Below are 18,459 nucleotides of genomic sequence, written 5' to 3'. Positions count from 1 at the left end.
CTCCCTCATCCTGCCCCTCAGCTCAGGAGGAGCCCCCGGAGCAAGGTCCTCCCTGCCAAGAGGGTGTGCAAATAGCCCATGAAGAGTGAGTTCATCCCCCAACCTGGGGGTGGGGTGGGGCTTGGCTCTGGCAGAAAGACTGGAACCGGCTCTGGGTGCAGGGTTAGATCAGGATGCCTCAGAAAAAAATAATAAAAGGGACTGTTGCAAAGCTCCAGGGAACAGATGTTTTCCATTTGGAGCTTGCCGAGAGAAGCGCAGAGGGGGGCGGGTGGAGAGAGATGGACGGAAGAGGGAGAAAAGCTGAGACACAGAGGCAGGAGGGGAGGTCACGGGTAGGCAGACAGGAAGATGAGAGAAGTGGGGAAGTCGGGATGGAGGGAGAGAGAAGGCGCTGAGGGGATGGGAGAGGGGCCCTCGACACTGGGGACAGCAAGGTCTGTTTGCCGGGGTGGTGGCCCGGGCTGTGAGAATTCAAGCAAAGTCCGGTAGCAGGGAGCAGGCCTCCAGCCCTGGCCGGAGAGGAGGCCGGGATGGGTGGGTACCTGGGGGCCCCAGCAGTCAAGACTGGGAGGTCTAGAAATCGGGGTAGTGGACAGGCACGGTGCCACATGCGGGGCTCCTGCTGTGGCCGAGGCTTGCTGTCTGGGGAGCACCATGTTTGGTAAAATAATTGCCCAGGGACGGTGAGGCTAGGAAGAAGGGGTGCACTGCAGCCCCCAGACCTGTGGGCCCAGCTGCAGGTCAGGGGCCCCGCCCTGGAGGCCGAGCATGCCCGGGACTGTGCAAGGCGGCCAGGAGCCCTCAGGAGACCTCACTTCTCTGGCTCTGTTCTGTGTCATCTGGTTTCCTGCCTAACTGGTAATGAAGTCCATCAGACCAAAGCAGCCCTACCTATTTTTCCGGGCATGTTCTCTGGTGTGTGGCCAGCCCAACAAGGCCCAGGGCCCCGAGGAAAGAGGGAGGTGGGGATCCCTGTAATTGAAATCTGTTGATCTGAAGGCACTGTGAGGAGTCCCCAAGGGAGAGACCAGAAACAGTCTCCAGAGACAGAGACTCAGAAGACAGGCCGGCAAGTTGTAAACAGCTTAATGAGCCACGGTAGGAGCAGGCCGGCAGGTGGGCCGGAGCTGGGGCAGGCCTGCTGGGCAAGGGCCAGGGCAGTGGAGGGCCTAGCCTCTGAGCTGAGCTCCTGGTGGTAGAGGAAGCGTCCTCCCTGCCCCAACACGCACACCACACACTTCCTTCTGCTTCTCCCCTCGCCTCCGGTGACCCTGGGGAGTTCGGTCACGGTGGAGCCCAGCCCTCTGGGTTGGCACAGCCTCCCTTCTCTCTGTCAGTCCAGCTGCCCCTGCACCTTCAGGCCCCAGCTCAAATGTTGCCTCCTCCAGGAAGACTTCCCTGACCACACCAGCACAGCTGACCTGACCCCTTCGGAATTGGCACGTGTCACTCCATTGCCTTGGCTCACTCCAGCAGTTTGGTTGCTCAGCTGTCCCACCTCTCCCCACCTCCACTCTTTCTCCTGGGAGGACCAGGCACATGGTCAGTACTTAATAGTTGCACACTGGACCCTCAGTTATGAAGGCAGCCTGCTCAGAGCCCCAAGCAGCAGCTCCAGAAGGAAACAACAGCAGAGCAGAGGAGAGCCTAGGCCGAGCTACACAAACCCCTGAGCTCGGGCCAGCCCTCCCTGCAAGGCCCTGGCTCAAAGCCCACCCTTCCTGGCCTCACCTTCCCGTGCTTTCTGCCTTGGGACTGTGCCACTCAGGCTGTCTACAGGGACAAGAGCCTACATTTCTCTCTGGCCTGATCATGGGGGCCTGGCTCCTCTGTGTTTACTTAATTCTTCCAAATTCTCATCTCCACCAGAGAAAAAGAGTTCCCTTGCTCAAAGGCCTCTGTAGTATTATAGAATGGGGCAAGCTACTTGATTACACAATGAACCTTAGGCAACATTCATGCTGACTGCCCCAAGTGCCGTGTGCTGTAGTCAAGGCCTTAGGCTTCCTTCCTGCTGCTTGTCGGAACAGGAAGACGTGGTGCCTGGGTCTGGCTTTTCCACTTCTTTCTGGGAGCTTCTTTTGGGATGTCTGTTACCCACCCCGCCCTAGACCTCACCTGAATTAGTGTGACCTCAGCCCTTGGCCAGTGCTAGGAACAGCTCTTGGCAGTCACAAGCCAGGCTCTGCGTGCCCTTCTGTGCTCCCATCTGTGCACAGGCACCAGCCCCGGGAGGGGCAGCCGAGCCCAGGGCTGCCACCAGAGGAAGGCTGAGTGGGCCATGAGGCCGAGCTGCCAGCCCAGCCAGCCTGTTTCTAAAAAGTGCCTGCTGTGGGCGTGTACCTGTGCAGCGCGGATCTGAGATGTGCCCTTACGTGGGCTGGCCTGGGATCGAAGATGGCCCCATTGATCTGGGGGAAGAAGGCAAACTGGTTATGGGACAGGTCTTCCCAGCTTGTTGGTGAGAGGCATGGGCATCCCTTATTCTCTCGGTGCGGCAGAAAGCCCTGGGCTTCGGAGGGAGGCTGGAGCTGCGCTGGGAGTCCAGTGCTGCCTTGCCTCTTTCTATGGAGGGACTGGAGTGAGGATCCCCGCCCCCGCCCCCCAGCTTGGTTTGTTAGTGCAGAGCCCTGAGAGCACCTGCTGGGAGGAGTAAATGAGAGAAGATACTTGGCAGAAGCAGGCCTTGGCCCACTGTCCGTCTCCAGGAGTGTGGGCTGTTTGGGAGCGCACGCCTGCCTCATCCTGATCAGCCTCCATCCCCCACTCCCAGCCTCACGGCCGTCAGGTGGGGCGACACTGCAGAAAGCCACCTGACTTTATGGATACCACCCGTGCCCCCACTGCCGGGCTTGGAAGTCAGCCTGATGCCAACCCCGGGCCCACAACTGACTCTCCCTGTGGCCTTAGGCAACTTCCCTATTGTCTCTGTGCCCACTGACCCCCTCCCTGAAGCAGGGTAATAAAAGTGCTTGGTGTGCTGGCTGTCGGGAATGTCAGCGGAGCGGGTAGCACAGTGCCTGACACCGAGCGGGCACTTGGAAACCGTTACCTGCTGTTGCCCCCACAGCCCGGAGCCAGCGGGGCCCATGCCGTGACTCCAGGGATGGTTCCCATCACCTGAGACCCTCCAACTCTGGGATCTGATGGTCGGATGCGGGGAGGGGGCCTCTGCCTCTGACTTTTCCTACCACTCTCACCTCCCACTGTCCTTCTGGTTTCGCAGCTGAGCTATTCATGGAGCAGCGACACCTCAAGGAAGCGGGTTTCTGCATCCAGGAGGCGGCGGGCCTCTTCCCCACCTCGCACTCGGTACTCTACATGCGGGGCCGGCTAGCCGAGATGAAGGGCAGTTTGGAGGAGGCCAAGCAGCTGTACAAGGAGGCGCTCACGGTGAACCCCGATGGCGTGCGCATCATGCATAGCCTGGTGAGTCAGCCCCTGGCCCCCGAAAAAGGCCTCGGGGCCCTCCTCCCCTCCCACCCCCTCCACTGCGTGTGCCCTGGTGTCTGGGGGAGAGGTGGCCTCCCTGCTCTGCTGGGAGAGACAACTGGCTTGTCGAGGCAGGCCATTCCCCTTCAATCAGAGCCTGCCTGAGTTGATGAAAAAATCTAGGATGGGTTGATATTCTTTGTGACTTCCCTTTTGCTCTAAGCTTCTGTAAAGCAGTGGAACCCCAAAGGGGTTCCTCATCAGATCCTTGCCCTGGACACTCTAGGCAAAATGCTCTGCTTTCTGGGAGTCCCCGGGCCCTCCGTGCTCACTGGGCTACCTCTCCCACTTCGGAGGAGCTCCGTGACTCTTTGGTGGCATTCAGGGGATGTCATGGGCTGGGCTGTCATGTCAGGCCTGACTTGAGCACACATGGAAAATGGCCCCTGGTGGGGGTGGGTAAGAGGACCCAGCAGCGCCAGTCCTGGGACGTGGCACTCAGGACTTGGGTGCCCAGAGCTCGGTGACTTTCTGTGGAAGGTCTGGAGGCTGGGAGCGGGATGCTGGTGTTCTTGGCTTGGCCTTGCCATTCTCTTTCTCGGTGATCGTGAGCAAGTCGGCCCCCTTCTCTGAACCCCGGTTTGACTTATCTGTGCAATGGGGATGCTCTGGTGCAGGAACCATTTACTGAATACCTGCTCTGACAGCTGGTATAGTAGACCAGCGAGATAACCGTTTTTCCGTTCCTTCCTTAGCTACTTTTATTTATTTATTTCTTCCTTCGCTGCTTTCAGAGAGCAGCTCATCAGGATAAACGTAATGCTCGGAAAGTGTACAGGCCTGCGTCGACACAGTGATTTTTGAAGTATAATTTAGGAGCACCCCATTAGCGACACGGTCTTCCCCTGTCAGGGTGCAGGTCCCACCTCAGACGCCCCCGCCCCCTGCCATGAGCGCTCCCTGAGGGGAGCACCCATGAGGACGTCACTGACATTGGCCACATGCAGAGCACTGAGGGGGCAGAATGATTCCAGATGGCTGCAGGGTTATCATTGCCAAAAGGGGTCTGATTCCTTCCCGAGGAGAAGCCACAGGGAGTTCGATTTCCGCTCAGTGTCAGGAACAGTACAGCTCTCAGAATAGGACAAGTACAAACTCAGGAGTTGTCTGGTGAGGACGTCGCCAAGAGAATGGAAATCCCACTTGGGGGAGGAGCTGGGCCAGGTCATCTTTATAAGGTCCTTCCCAACCCCAAGAACCCCTGAAAACAGATTAGAGCCTCCCCGCTCAGCTACTATTCCTGCTGCCTGATTTCTTAAAGGATTTCTACCTCGGGCCCATGTGAATGTTCCGTGTCAGCTGAAGACAGCCCACGCGGTGACGTCACACCCTGGCCCGCGTTCCCCTCCACATGGCTGTGTGTTGCCTTGCAGTCTGCTCAGCAAATGTTTGTTTTTTTGCAAGCACATCCTCCTTCCTCCCGCAATTCAGACATTAGCTCCTGTGATAAATGCCTCCCTGGAGGTCACATCCAGAAACCTGATGAGGGTGGTGGGAGGGAGGATGTGGGCTGTGTCGTTAGGCCTGCGGCCAGGCAACGATGTCTGCCTTCCCCTGCGCTCGCGGATCGGAGCCCGCCGTCTCAGTCCCTAAAACCCGATGAAGTCCAGTAACAGGTACGATTTCGAGGTAACAGTGTACCATTTTTCACTTATGCTCATTATTGTTTGTAGCTATTTTCCTGAAGCCGGTTCCAAAGGCGGGTTTTTCCATGGTAACCGAATAGCAGCCCAGAGTGGCTCCCTCCAGATGTTTCTGAAATGGCCCCTTTTCTCTTCCCGGGGTGCCCAGCTGAGGTGATGAAACAAAAGCGAGTCAGAGCCAGGCCTGCCCACTGTTAAAGTTACAGGCAAGCAGAGGGGCAGTCGGCTGTGGCGTGGGCAGCCCGTTCGCTTTCCACAGGCTCTGTTCTGCCAGCAGCCTACACATACGCATGAAGAACGGCAGATTTCAAGCCTGGAGAAGATTCACGAAGCACTCTTTCCCCAAAGACACAGGAACACTTTGGCATGGTGATCTCCAGCATTCCCGCTGTAAGTGTCTTCCCTGGGCCGGCTTCAGGCTCAGGACACCTGGGATCTCATCCTGGCTCTGGCTCTCATTCACTCGGGTGATTTAGGAGAAGACACACGTAACTTCCACGTTCCTGATGTCTCCTTCAGCAGATGAATAATAATCTTCGTCGTTCCTAGACCAAGGCTAATCACAGGAGGTGACGCATGTGACAGTGCTTCCAGAGGTCTGCCGTGTAATGTCAGAGAAGGCAAAACAGCATGTACGCCCTTGCTCTCCAGTCCCTCACCCGGGACAGACATTGCTAATCAATCACAGCACTTTTTTCTCACTGAGCACAGGTGTGACCTTGGGATCTTTTTCACCATGGCACAACATGAGGGGAGCCACTGTCTGGCGGTGGAAGTCAACTTGGCCTTTATGTAAGGGTTTCATTGTAAAAATAGTAGAGAATGGGAGAGACACATCCGTTGTCTCAGCCTTTGTGAACTCTGGAGGTTGGTGTATCCTCGGAGAATTATCCGGAGAAAGGAACATGGAGGGGAACTGGTATCTGCCTCCCCCACCCAGTGCAGTCGTTGCCAAGGCAGGTTCCCAAGGAGGACATCCTGGCCTTGCCACACCACCGTGGTTCCATGAGGACGTCAGCCTCTGATCGGTGCAAGGAGAGGAGAGGTGCCCCTCCCCTGAGGGCACAGCCACCCACAGCCTGGGCTGGGAGAGCTCTGGATCCCTCAGTGAGCCGTGTGGGTGCCGGCTTCAGCCTTACAGTCCTGAGGGCAGGATCATCAAACACCGGGAGGCCGGCCTCACAGCCTCTCCCTGGGGCCATGCGCATGGGACAGGAGATGTGGGGACAGGCCAGAGAAAGCCTCGGGGAGTGTTGGCTACTGCTCTTAGGAGGCAGGGTTCAGGCGTTTCTAAGAAAATGAACTTTGGCCCAGAAGCGGGCTCTCTGCTCTCCCCGTCCTGCTGCCCCCCTGCCCTGGCGGGGATGGGAGGCGTTTCCATGGTTCACGCCCCATCCTGGGCTCAGCTCAGGCTTTCCCACCCAGCAGGCGGGACGGAGACAGCGGCTTAGCCGTGCTCCACCAGTGCCCTGGCCCTGCGGGCTGCCTCCTCCGCGGGGCTCACAGATGGCCAGCTCGCTTCAGGAGGCTGCCAGAGGCAGAAAGAAAAAGCCATGCTCTCTGCAGATGGAAATTCCCAGCAAAATCTCAGGAGCAAGTCCCGCAGGAGTAGGTCCTGACAGTCTTTGCCAGCTCTATCTTGGCCTCCCTTCCAGGTAGCCAAAAAGCCTACTCACTCAGCCTGGGTGTTCAGCCCTGAATTTACGGGCAAAAGCATCTCCTTAAGAAGGGGAAACCTGAACTTCCCTTGCCTGACCTGAGGAAGCAGGAGAAAGGAAGCAGATCTTCCCAAGATCAGCAGAGGAGTTGGCCCCCAGGTGACACTGTTCCTCAGAGAAGGCTCCGTGGGCTTGGTGGAGAGGAATCCGAGGCAGTCTGCACCCTTTCTCCCTCTGAGCCTGTCTCTGCCCTGCCACCTCCCGGGAGGCTCTCTGCATCTCCGAGGGAACAGGGATGCCTGGGCAAGGCAAGGAAGCCAAGAGCGACTAATGGAATGGTCAAGTTACCGAGAGCCCTCCCAAGAAGGCTGTGAGGTCACCTCACTTGAATGGTGGGAGGGTCACTAGCCCTGGCCACAGACCGGCCATTCTCCGGGCCGCCCCTTGGCAGAGCCAGGAGTGCGGATGCATTGATGCAGCCTGTCTCCCTGCAAGACACCGCCCGAGGGCCTCGGCTGCGAGTGGACAGGCACGCTGCCTCCCTGCCCCCTGCGTTTGTGGGTGGCACCCCACCCCGCTCTCCCAGCCACAGGCTCTGGGGTTTCCTGGCACCTCTCTGGCCAGGCCTCCCCGCTCCTCGCTGGCCCCTGCCCGTGGTCATGCTTTCTTCTCAGGACAGAGTTCCAGGCTTTTGTTGCCCCGTCTCCCCAGAACCCTTTGCTCCCAGGGCCCCCAGCCGCAGAGGGAAACTGCCCTAAATGAACTTTGGCTCCTATGATGTAATTCCTGAAGCAGTCCTGGCCTCATGACCCAGCCTCTTCTTTGTCCAGATGCTCCTGGAAAGATAGGAAGACAGCGCTTCTGTCATCTCCTGCCCTGATGAGAGTGTGGCAGTGAATTAGTCCCCTGCACTCACTCCCTCTCACTCCCAGTGTGGAGCTTGCTGTCCCGTTCTTCAAGTGGGTTTGGGGGATCAGGGGCATGGCCATAGCGTGTGGCCGGCCCCATTTGGCCCCAGGTTCTGGCCCCAGAACCTCTGGTCCCTCTTTCCTCAGGCTGGGGCTGGCCACAGCATCCCCCATGTCCCAGAAGCAGCCCACCACCATCCCTGCCTCTCCCTAAGGTGGGGCCTGAGTCAGCCAGGACCAGGGCTCTGCTCTCTAAGGCCGAACAGGTGAAGTCTGGTTGCACAGAGCTCCCGCCAGCCCCGTCCCCAATCCTGGAGGGCAGGACTGACCTGGAGAGATGACACACCTGAGACAGACAGCCAGCCCAACCAGCCCTCGTGTTCCAGGGGCTCTGGGAGATTACTTCCCCTCACTGGCTCCGTTTTCGCTTCTGTCTAATGGGGATAATAATTTAGGCCCTTGTGACCTCCAGGGGAGGATTTTAGTGCTCAGATGACCTAAGCACCGTGAAAAGATAAATCAACATCCGGCGTTTTTTGTCACCATTCATGTGGAAGACTTGGTGGCAGATGGCCGAAGCCTGAGCTCCGCCTTTGACCAGGATGCCCCACCTCGCTGCCGTGGGGCAGGGGTCATTGGTCCCCATTTCCTTGGGCTGCCGGCAGGGTACTGAGAAGGGAGGAAGGGGGTGCTGGGCAGGGACCAGGGGCCTCAGAGCTGCCTGTAGGTTGCGCCTGGAGCGGGTTGGCTGGGATGGTTTTTAAGCCCCAGTATCAGAGCCAGCCTGCGTCTGGAGGTGGGAGCACAGCCTTTGAGTCTCACTGACCTGGACTTGAGCCCCACTTTGCCTATACTCACTGCTCCACCATGACCAAGTTCCTCAACCTCTTGGCACCTCAGTGTCCTCATCTGGAAAACAGTAATCACAATGCCGAACCCCTAGGTCTCCTGTTAGAATTAGGTTAACTAATTCTGTAAGTTAATGGCCTGGTAGTTGCGGTTACTTTTGCCTTTTCCATGCTGAAACATGGCTCCCAGGCCAGATTCGGACGCTGTTGGTTTGCAGAGGGAAGTAGAGGCCCAGAGCCAAGCCCCAGAGAGTCACTGTAGTGGAGCCTCTCGGTCCTCACTGAGCCCATCAGGCACCTCTGGCCAAGGCAGAGATGTGCAGGACACCAGCCCCAAGTGCCCTGTGGCTGGGACAAGAGTATCCACAGTGCAAGGCCACGCTGACCTTAGCTGAGAGCGGGAGAAGCCTGCTCAGTAGGCGGGAGTCTGAGGTAAGGGCGAGAGCCATTTCGCAGCTGGTCTCTTCAGCGGACGGGGCCTGCTGGGGACCCGAGGCTGCTGGGGAGGAGGAGCAGGAAAGGCCAGGTTCTGGGGAGGCCCTGCTCGGCCTTCCACTCTGGCCTCTCTCGGGCCAGGCTGCTTCAGCCTCCGCTTCCTGACTTGAAGGAGGAAACGTGTCCTGAGCAGCTGAAGAGTGAAACCCAGTGCCCGGCCCTCTGAAGGTGAAGGTTCCCTGATGCAGGGTGTGACCGGCACGCACACACAACTGCAGGGTTTCTGGTTCCTGGGGCCTGATGCTTCGGGGTCTAGGACACCCCACCTGCTCTAGGCTTCTCCCTCCTTGTTGGCTTCCTGAGCTATGGCAGGTGGCTTAGAGGGTGCGGGCAGCCTGAAGGAACGGGGAAGGCCCAGAAGCCTTGTGCTGTCCATGCAGGAACCCTGAGTCCTTTACACACACACACACACACACACACACAGCCCCTCTCCACAGAATCTGCGCCTGCCCCACCAGCTCCGGTAGATGGGGAACATTGCTCTGTTTGGCAGGAAATTTCAGTAGGAACGTCTTGTTGGCCACTTGGCCTCTTCGTGCTGTGGTTTTATCGTGAGTTCTCTCCCTCATCCCAACCCCAGTCCTGCCTGAGGACCGCATTCCCCGGTGGAAAAGTGGAGTGGAGCGGGAGGGAGAAGGGAGTTCTGGAGGCTCACTGTGTGGGGCACGTCCCCCAGCAGGGGCCTCACCGGGTTCGCACCCCTGCCTACCCACCTCATTCTTGGGCTGGCACAGCCCCCAGCCCACACTGCGCGCCCTCAGCCCAGGCTCAGAGACCTTTGAGAAGGTGAAGGTGGGTTCCCTTGGCTCAGCACTTTCCGGAAGCCTTGGGCTTAAGTGTGGGCTCCTGAAGTCCTCAGCAACCCTGATGAGGAAGTGGAAAGGAAGCCCCCTGTCATAGACTCTGATCAGAACCATAGTTAAGCACTGTGGATGTAGGAAAAACGTTAGGGTTTGAAGCCGATGGCCAAGAAAGAATTCTTGAGATGTCTTTGGTGCAAAAAGGTGGTTTTATTAAAGTACGGGGACAGGACCCGTGGGCAGAAAGAGCTGCACTGGGATCACGAGGAGTGGCCCATTATATACGTTCAAGTTGGGAGGGGGTTAGGGATAGCGCAAGTCTCTAAGGAATTTTGGAAGCAAGGTTTCCAGGACCTTGAGGGGCTAGCTATTTTTGGGAAAAGGTCATTTATTACCATCTAATAAAACCTGAGTCGTAAGACCCTTCAGATGTATATCGGTGGGCCTTATGTTTGAGGGATGATTGCCAACATGTATCTTGGGGGTCAGAGATAAAGGAAGTTTCCAAAGGAATTTTTATATGTTAAAGTAGGCTTACAGCATCCTGGAAGGAAGGGGTCTGACTAGGATTGCCCTTTGCCCTTAGCAAAGTGTCATCATCGAGGCAGCTGAGTCCCTAGAGAAATGTCCCTGCCTGTCTCAAGGACTTGTCAGTGGGCTGCAGGTGGTAAGGAAATTTCATAATTTTTCTTCTGCCTTTGTTTCCCCCATCACTGTTGGCTTAATTTAGCTCCAAAATCAATGGTCTGAAAGACTCCCCATGTCTGGAGGGTGCAGCAGGGCCCAGCCTTCCCCTTGTCCAGTAGGCCAACAGCCCCCTCCCCTCAGCTCTGCCGCCTGCCCAGAGAGGGGAGCTTCTGCGACGGCGCCCCCTCTCACTGCCCATCACAGGTGTTCACTTGGAGCACCCAAAGTCCAGGTTCCTGACCTAGCCCTGAGGGCCTAGCTGTGCTCAAGAGTGGGCAGAGCCTCCAGAGGCCCAGAACCTGAAACCAGCCCAGAATGTGGGAGGAGAAAAGGCAGAGCCCCCCAGGAGGTGACGTGCTTTCTCCTCAAGCCAATGTTTACCTTTGAGTCTGTCCATGGCCCTCTGAAGACACACAGCTCCCACCACAGCCGAGGGACCCACTGGCGTCCGACCTCTCCCCTGAGGGGTGCAGGGGTAGGCAGGAGCACGAAGGGAGGAATGGGTTCTGCCGCATGAGCACGGCCACCTTTGCTGCCCCAGAAGCCCCCACCTTGTTGGGCTCCAAGTGAGTCTGTCAGCCCCCTCAGCAGACCCCCTCAGAGCCTGTCGACCAGGTGTTGGGTGGCGTCTACTCCCTCAGGAAGGGAGGTAGGTCCGGTCTGGGGCCTTGGAGCTGCCCCAGCTCCAGGAGGGATGTGGTGATCTGCGGGCTCTGTCCTCAGCCTGGAGAGACGCCTCATTCCCAGTCTGGTTGGACAGGTTGAGGCTAACACCTGGGAGAACCTGGCACCCCGAGCGGGCCTGAGCTCCTGAGCTCGGGCTGGAATGTGGGCCTGCCCCGCAGGGTGTGTCAGCCTCAGGGTGGGTGAAGGGAGCAGCCTCAGAGGTGGCCCCACCCCAGGCGCCTCCCTGCAGCCCCAGGGTCCCCAAGCAGACGGCTCTTGGGACCAGGAGGCTCCAGCAGCCTCCAGCTGATTCCCTGCTTCCCAGCTGGAAAGGCTGCTACAGAATCCCAGGAATGTGCCTTGAGCTCAGAAAGAAAATTCCCAAAATAACTTCTATAAATACTTGAGGGTAGGGACTGGGAGGGAGCTCTCAGCCCGGCCTGCCGCTGGCCCAGTGCTAGGGGCTGCTTCCCAGGGCAGGCCTCCCCACTCTCCAGAAGAAGAAAAAGATGTACACAGCCGGGACCTTTCTGCTGCCCCTCCCCTCTGGAGGACAGCGTCAGGCCCTGAATTAATGACGTGAGATGGTGCGCAGTAGCAATTCTGAAAAAGGAAGGGGTGGAGGGACCTTTCTTCTCCTTCATCCCCATCCCAGGCTGCAGCCTTTGTACCCCCACAGAGAACCTTGTCTTCCAACAGGGAGGGTCCCCCTCAGAGGGCCCCTCAGGCTGCCTGTCCTGTGGCCCTAAGCAGGTCGGTAAGCATGCACACCTAAGTGCCTCTGCTGACCCTGGCTTAGAACCCAGGACCCTCCCACCTGAGCCCTGTTGTGCTGCTGTCCTGTGGGGAATAACCTAGCAGGCAGGAGCCACGGACCCTGTCCCTCTCAGCCTACGATGGGCCGCACGCCAGAGCCCACCAGTAATGAAGCACAACCTCAAGGTGATGGCATGGCCAGGAGGTGCTATCCTCGGAGGCTTCCTGGAGGAGCAGGGTCTTGGGTACTTGAGATGAGGCCAGATCCAGGAAGGGAGGGAAGGAGGAATGGATGGAGTTGGGAATTTCTGGGGCCTTCCCCCCATAGCCCTGCCCTCCCTGAGTGGTCGTAACCTTGGCCCCCTCTCAAAGGTGCATTGCTCAACGGCCATAAGCAACTCACACATTCCTTTCCAACAGCTGCAGGTAGCCGCCTGGCTATGGCATCTCCCAGGTGAGGGTCCAAGGCTGAGTCACCCACCAGCAGGTCTGGTTTCTCTTGGCTCAGGCTGCTCCCTGGCCAGAGTGGGGAAGAGTCATCGGGGACATTTGGATAGAACAGTGTTCCCACCATCTCCCTGGAGACCTATTCTCTGGGCAGCTGAGGTGGGGGTGCCAGGGGGGTGATGGCGGGCCCTTGGCACAGCGCCAGGCAGGGGGCAGAGCAGGTGAGACCTCACGTCTTCCTGAGGCAGGCCCTGCCCAGTTGTCAGGCAGCAAACAGCTCCGAGTTGCTACCAAACACGAACAGACTGGTGTCTCAGGCAGGTGGCAGCAGATCCTATTACAGGCCCTGGGCCTCGGGGCCCCAGCCTGACCCCAGCCCGGTGTCTCCTTTCAGGCTCTGAGGTCAGCACCCCAGGGTATGGGGGACGTGATCTAACCCCACCCCAGTCCCCAGTCTTCGCCCACAGAGAGCCTTGCCCCCTAGAGAAATCACCCCCTGCTCCTCACTCCGACAGGACCCTCTGCTCATCCTAACCCTTTGCTGTCTGCCCACCGTGCGCCCTGCCTACATGATTTCAAATTCATCCTTGCAGACTCTTCACAATTGCCTACCAGGAAGTACCATTCTGTTCCCTGGTTTACAGACGAGGAAACCACAGCTCAGAGAAAATGGGCCACTGGCCCATGGTCGGTGCACTTGTCAGTGGTAAAGCTGGGAATCCAGCCCAGCCTAGGTCTTCTGGCTGTGGAGCGCCCTGGCTTTTTTCTCTACATGAAACATGCGGAGGAGCCTGCTGCAAACCTTCCTGAGAGTAAAACCAGCAGAGCGCGAGACACACACACACACACACACACAGACACACACACACACACACACTTCCGCCACATCTGGCCCACACACACACACACACACACCCCGTTCTGCCACATCTGGCCCCTTCCCAAACACCCACACACTGCTGGAGAGCAGGGGTTTTCGAACTCCTTTTTAGCGGGAGAGCCCTCTTTTCAAACAAGATCTCCTATGGAAGCTCAATCTAGAAAACGGAGTGTGGAAACCCCACTGCGGCCCCGCCCCCTGGCTGGGAGGCCCCGCTGGCCTCCCCCATCTGTCCTCTCTTGCTCCTTCATGGGCAGCACTCACAGGGCACAAACCTTCCATTTTTGGTGCTTAATTTTGGTGTCTGGTGGCCTGTCGTCTCCCCTGCCTTCCCTCCCCCCTGGGGGCCCTGTTCCAGCGGGAGCTGCTCAGGGTCCAGCTCCCAGGCCACGCAGGCAGCGCAGCTTGGCCCGGGGCCCTGCTGGCCAGCCCGGCCACTGCCCTCTGGTCCCAGGCGGCCCCGCCACAGCTCCCCTGTCCTCCACCCCATCCGTGTGGTGCCCTGGGCTGAAGAGGCACTATGAATCCAGCCCCCGCTTCCTTTCCTGCCCCGCAGCCACAGGACCACCGGTCAGCACCTCCGGAGAGGGAGAGGCTTTGCCTCGGGCTTCCTGAGCACCGTCTCTCCCTCTTGCCTAGCTCTCAGAGGACTGTATGAAATCAGGCATGTGCATCTTCCCCGGTGGGTCTCCATAGCAACAGAGGGCCTAACTCTGAGGAGCGTGGTGAGGAGGAAAATGTTCCAGCTAAAAATGTACATGGCCATCAGTGGGCGGGCCCCCGAGAGGGGGCTCCAGGCACACAGAAGGCGGCTCCTCTCCCCCACCCCAGCCCCCGCCTGTCCAGGAAGCTGGTGTTAGGCTTTACCTCAGATCTGTGAATGAGAGGAGGCCCCCCACCCGTGCTGCCATCCCGTGCCTCATTTGAGGGCTGGAACACAGATCAGTGGGATGGAGCAAAGCAGCCTTTCTGGGACTGGAGGCCGAAGGGGGGTCCTGGCACCCCCCCCCCCCACTCACCACCCTGTCCTCCCACCTCCCTGCACCCTTCCCAGTATGAGTGGAAGAGGACATAGAAGGGACATTGTAGCAGTTTCACTTCCCAAACTTTCGGGACGATTCCTGTCCCTTCCTGTCTCTGCCAGCAGGGCTGTTGAAGGCAGACAGCTACACCAAGCTTCTTAGCCACCCTTGACCCATCTCACCAGAGCCCGTCCTTCTACCCAGCACCCGCCCTCCTGTGCCCCTCACCGGCCAGGCCAGCCTGGGATGGGCAGTAGGTCCCAGGACCCAGATGTCCCCAGGAAGACCACTGCTTGATGCCGCCAAGGAGCTGCCCCCACCCACCCATAAGCTTAAGGTTATAGAGCCTGAAGCCAGGGAGCTCATTCCTCCACACGCCTGGGGCGGGGGGTAGCCCCTCGGTGCAGCAGCCAGGCCTCAGGGTAACGGACCCGCTGACTGGGAGCTCGCACGGGCCAGACGCTGTCCAAGTGCTTGCCAGGTACTGACTCCCGCCAGCTTGACAGCCCCAGCAGTGGGTACTGCGGTCTTTCCCACTCAGAGCTGAGGAAACGGAAGGCCAGGGAGACGTAACTTGCCAGGATCCCCAGCTGTAATGGGGAGGCACAAAGCCAGGTCTGCTGACTTGAAAGCCCATCCTCGGGGCTGGGAGGGACAGAGCTCCCACGGGGGGCCCTTGGGAGGCTGGGCTGGAAGCGGGGCTAGGGCGGGGCCAGGCACGGTGTGCATGAGTAACAGGAACAGTCACTCGGTTCCCGAGGCTGCCAGTCGGAGCCCTTTCGCCCGGATGGCCAGGATGCTCCTGCCCAGGACGCCCTCACTAACCTCGCCCTGTGCTTGCTCCCCAGGGTCTGATGCTGAGTCGCCTGGGCCACAAGAGTCTGGCCCAGAAGGTGCTGCGGGACGCCGTGGAGAGGCAGAGCACCTGCCACGAGGCCTGGCAGGGCCTGGGCGAGGTGCTGCAGGCCCAGGGCCACAGCGAGGCTGCCGTCGACTGCTTCCTCACTGCCCTGGAGCTGGAGGCCAGCAGCCCGGTGCTGCCCTTCTCCATCATCCCCAGAGAGCTGTGACCTCGCACTGCAGGGGCAGGATGGGAGGGAGCCGCCCTAGGGGGCCTGGGGTTGGGGGCGGACGCAGGCAGGCAGCAGGGAGGTGTGGGGCCTCAGGGAAATACATCTCTAGGGAACACTTCTGCAGGCTGCAGCCCTAGTTCTCCTCGCCTCCCCGACTCCAGCCCTGCTTTACCTCAGGGCCCGCTGGGTCTGGGAGCTGCTCATCTGGAGCTGGGTGGACCAGATTTACATCGAAAGCAAATCCCTTACTCCTTGGGACTCAGCCCTGGTGGCGTTTCTGAGTAAGGAAGTGGCTGGGAAGCCACACCAGCGTGGGAGCATCTCCCCCAGAGTGTCCATGCATCATCTCAATGTGCAATGAGGGTCTGAGTCTCCTAGGTACCACCCCCCACTATCTAGAAGTTCCCATGTTGTGCCTGCCGCCCTCCACATCCCCGATCCTGGATTTCCCAATGACTTTGCACTGGTGTTAACCTCGGACTTCAGCTCCCTGTTCTCCAACACCAAAGATGAACCCCACAAACTGCTCTCTGTCTAGGTCAAGAGGGTTTTCCCCAGTTCCTAACTCAGTGCCTCGGGAGCCGGTCTGCTTGAACCCCAAGTGACTTAGAGTCTTGGTGACCAGACTTGTTCCCTGAGAGCGCAGGTGGGGGGGCCTCACAGCTGAACTTCACCTCTATCTGTGCCTCTGTGCCCGGGAAGCTCCAGGGCCCTGGTCTCAGCCCCAGTGTCAGGACAGGGTTTTGGATAACTCTCAGGTCTTGCCCTGGGCAGTCAGGGCTTGAAGATTCTGCTGGCAGGAAAAGGATAGGATCTCTGGGTCCCTCTCCCAGGTTTGAGCTATTGGAGGATGCCCCTCTTTGCCCCATGAGACCAATTGGACCCCACTGCTCTTCCTCTCCGCTGCCAAGTGCCTTTGGGGCCTCTGGTGCCTGGCCAGGGGCACTGAGCACCGGCCCTAACTCCCCTCTCATTTCTGCCATGCTCATCTTTCTGGAACTATGCGCCAGCCCAGGTGGCCTCCTTAGGCCCGAGGCTGTAGACCCTAGGATACAAACATGGCAGCAGGACCTTGCATCAACCTCAGACCTTGCATCAACATACTCCTTCAGGCCTTATGTTTCTGGGCAATGGGTACAATGCAGGACCCTCTGGGGCTAATAATATGCAGATGGGCAGTCTCTGGGACTGACCCCAGTACCTCTCACCACCCACAGCCCATTTCCAGTATAGGCCATTTGGTACACCCCCCCTTGCCTGAGGCCCAGTGGGGACTGTGGTTGGAGATCAGTGGAGGGGACGGAGCAGATCCCTGTCAGCAGGGGACCTGGGGCTGGTGGGTGGATATCTTCCCTGATGGTTCCCCTAGCCCTGCTGCATGATGCTCTTGGAATTCTCCCCAAGAAGTTATTCCACCCCCACCCCCCAGTGGGGGGCCTTATCAGGGAATTCCTTTTTTATCTGCACTTTGGGTTTTAGTTTTAAAGCTCCATCTGGTACGTCTCTCTCATCTTAAGGTGTGCAGAAAGACTGGATGAGGGCTGCCTTGGCTCATCATTGCCCAGTCTGCTCCTCAGGGAGAAGGGGCTGTTGGAGACCCACCCTCCTCAGCCACACTGGCTCAGCACTGCGCACCCCCGGGTGCCTCCCAGAGAGGGCCTGCCCCCTCCTGGCCTTCCCACATCGCAAGGGACACTGCAGATGACACCAGATCCTTCACCGCTTGGTTGAAGGATCTCTGCCTCGATGTGTGTGTATATAAATATAGATAGATATATGATAAAGATCTATTTTTATTCTGAAATTCTGTTAGAAAAAAACTAAACGAGAAAAGCAAATGCTATTGATTTGCGTCGGGGTGCCCAAAGATTGGTAGTCAGTTATTTGTAAGAGGACAGGCACCGAACACGTTCGGCTGGCAGCATTCCTCTGGAGGAAGCCTCAGAGGGTTGGGCCAAGTTGTGGCCAGTTTGAAATAAAGGTCTTGAATAAAGAGACCCTTGGAAGGAATACGGCGTGTTCATTTCCTCCAACAGGTACCCCAGAACAGGCGTTGAGTAAGGAAGTGGCTGGGAAGTGGTTGAGCGCCTAGTGAAGAGGGAGTGTTGCAGGAAGAGAGGCCTGAGAAGTCACTGGGGCAGGCCCCACAAGTGGGGAGGAGTGGGGAGGAGAAAGGGGGGAGGGGCCCAGGAACAGACTGTTGGGAGCAGGGGGGAGCAGAGAGGGTTAAGCAGGTGCTGAAGCCCAGAGGCGGGCGGAAGGAGGCAGGGGGGAGCTGTGTGGTGAGGATGCCCGCCAGCTGCATCCTGATCAGCCGCCTCGCTGTGAAGTCCACGCCACTACGCTCCTAAAACAGGTCACACCCATTCCAGTCTACTCCATATCATATAAACAGGCATCGCAAGTTTGAAGGATGACTGAAGTGTGCATAGAAGCTCTGTTTTCTTCGTGTGCCCCAAGGGATCATCGGGTGCACCCCCCAGAGCTGCAGCCCTACCCACTTGGAAGAGAGCTGCTCTAGAGGCTTCCCCGAGGGCTTGGCCTGGCCCCCCGCAAGAACTTCCCACTACCACGGCCTCTTGGGGGTCTGGCCGCCTCCACCCCCACCCTCAGCCCTATTCTTGGGGGGATGCCCTTGCTGTTCCAGGGAGGAAGGGCCTTTTTTGGAGCTGGTGGGGGCCCAGCTTCCCTTTTACTGTGATGCTTTAGGAAAACACACTCAGTCTGCAGTGATTTAACACTTAGTATCACATTACTGCTTTCTCACCCTTACCCCCGGCTCGAGGACCCTTGCCCTGACAAAGACTGCCTGAGGCCATAGCTGGTGTCAGCTGGTGTGCTCACCCGACAAAGACGAGAATGGAGGAAGGGAGGGGGAGGCCTTCCTCCTCCAGACACGAGCTGACCTCCCCGTCAGACGCTGGAGAGTCAGGCAGTAGGGGAGACCCAGGCGTTTCCTGACCCCCAGTTCCCGTCTGCAGACACCCCTTGTTCACACACCCTGTGTCCGATCCATGGTGCCGGAACAAGGGCTGGGGTCTGGGGACAAGACTCAGGGTTGCCCTGTTGCCCCCATGGACC

At 58.5% G+C, this 18,459-nt stretch overlaps 1 protein-coding gene across 2 annotated transcripts in view; it reads left to right on the top strand.

Moving 5' to 3' along the window:
- Nucleotides 1-17,388, top strand: part of TTC7A (tetratricopeptide repeat domain 7A) — a 116,335-nt gene extending 98,947 nt beyond the window's left edge. For both annotated transcript variants that reach the window (XM_036121655.2, XM_078056608.1), the window contains exons 19-20: nt 3,230-3,432; nt 15,154-17,388. In XM_036121655.2, coding sequence (XP_035977548.1) covers nt 3,230-3,432; nt 15,154-15,375 — 425 coding nt within the window. In that variant the 3' untranslated portion in view covers nt 15,376-17,388. The remainder of the gene's footprint in view (nt 1-3,229; nt 3,433-15,153) is intronic.
- Nucleotides 17,389-18,459: the final 1,071 nt, after the last annotated feature.

The sequence above is a fragment of the Halichoerus grypus genome, chromosome 10 (assembly GCF_964656455.1).
Source record: "Halichoerus grypus chromosome 10, mHalGry1.hap1.1, whole genome shotgun sequence".
In the NCBI taxonomy this organism is placed as follows: Eukaryota; Metazoa; Chordata; class Mammalia; order Carnivora; family Phocidae; genus Halichoerus; species Halichoerus grypus.
Note: the sequence above shows the minus strand (reverse complement) of the source record. Positions and strands in the feature narration are given on the sequence as shown.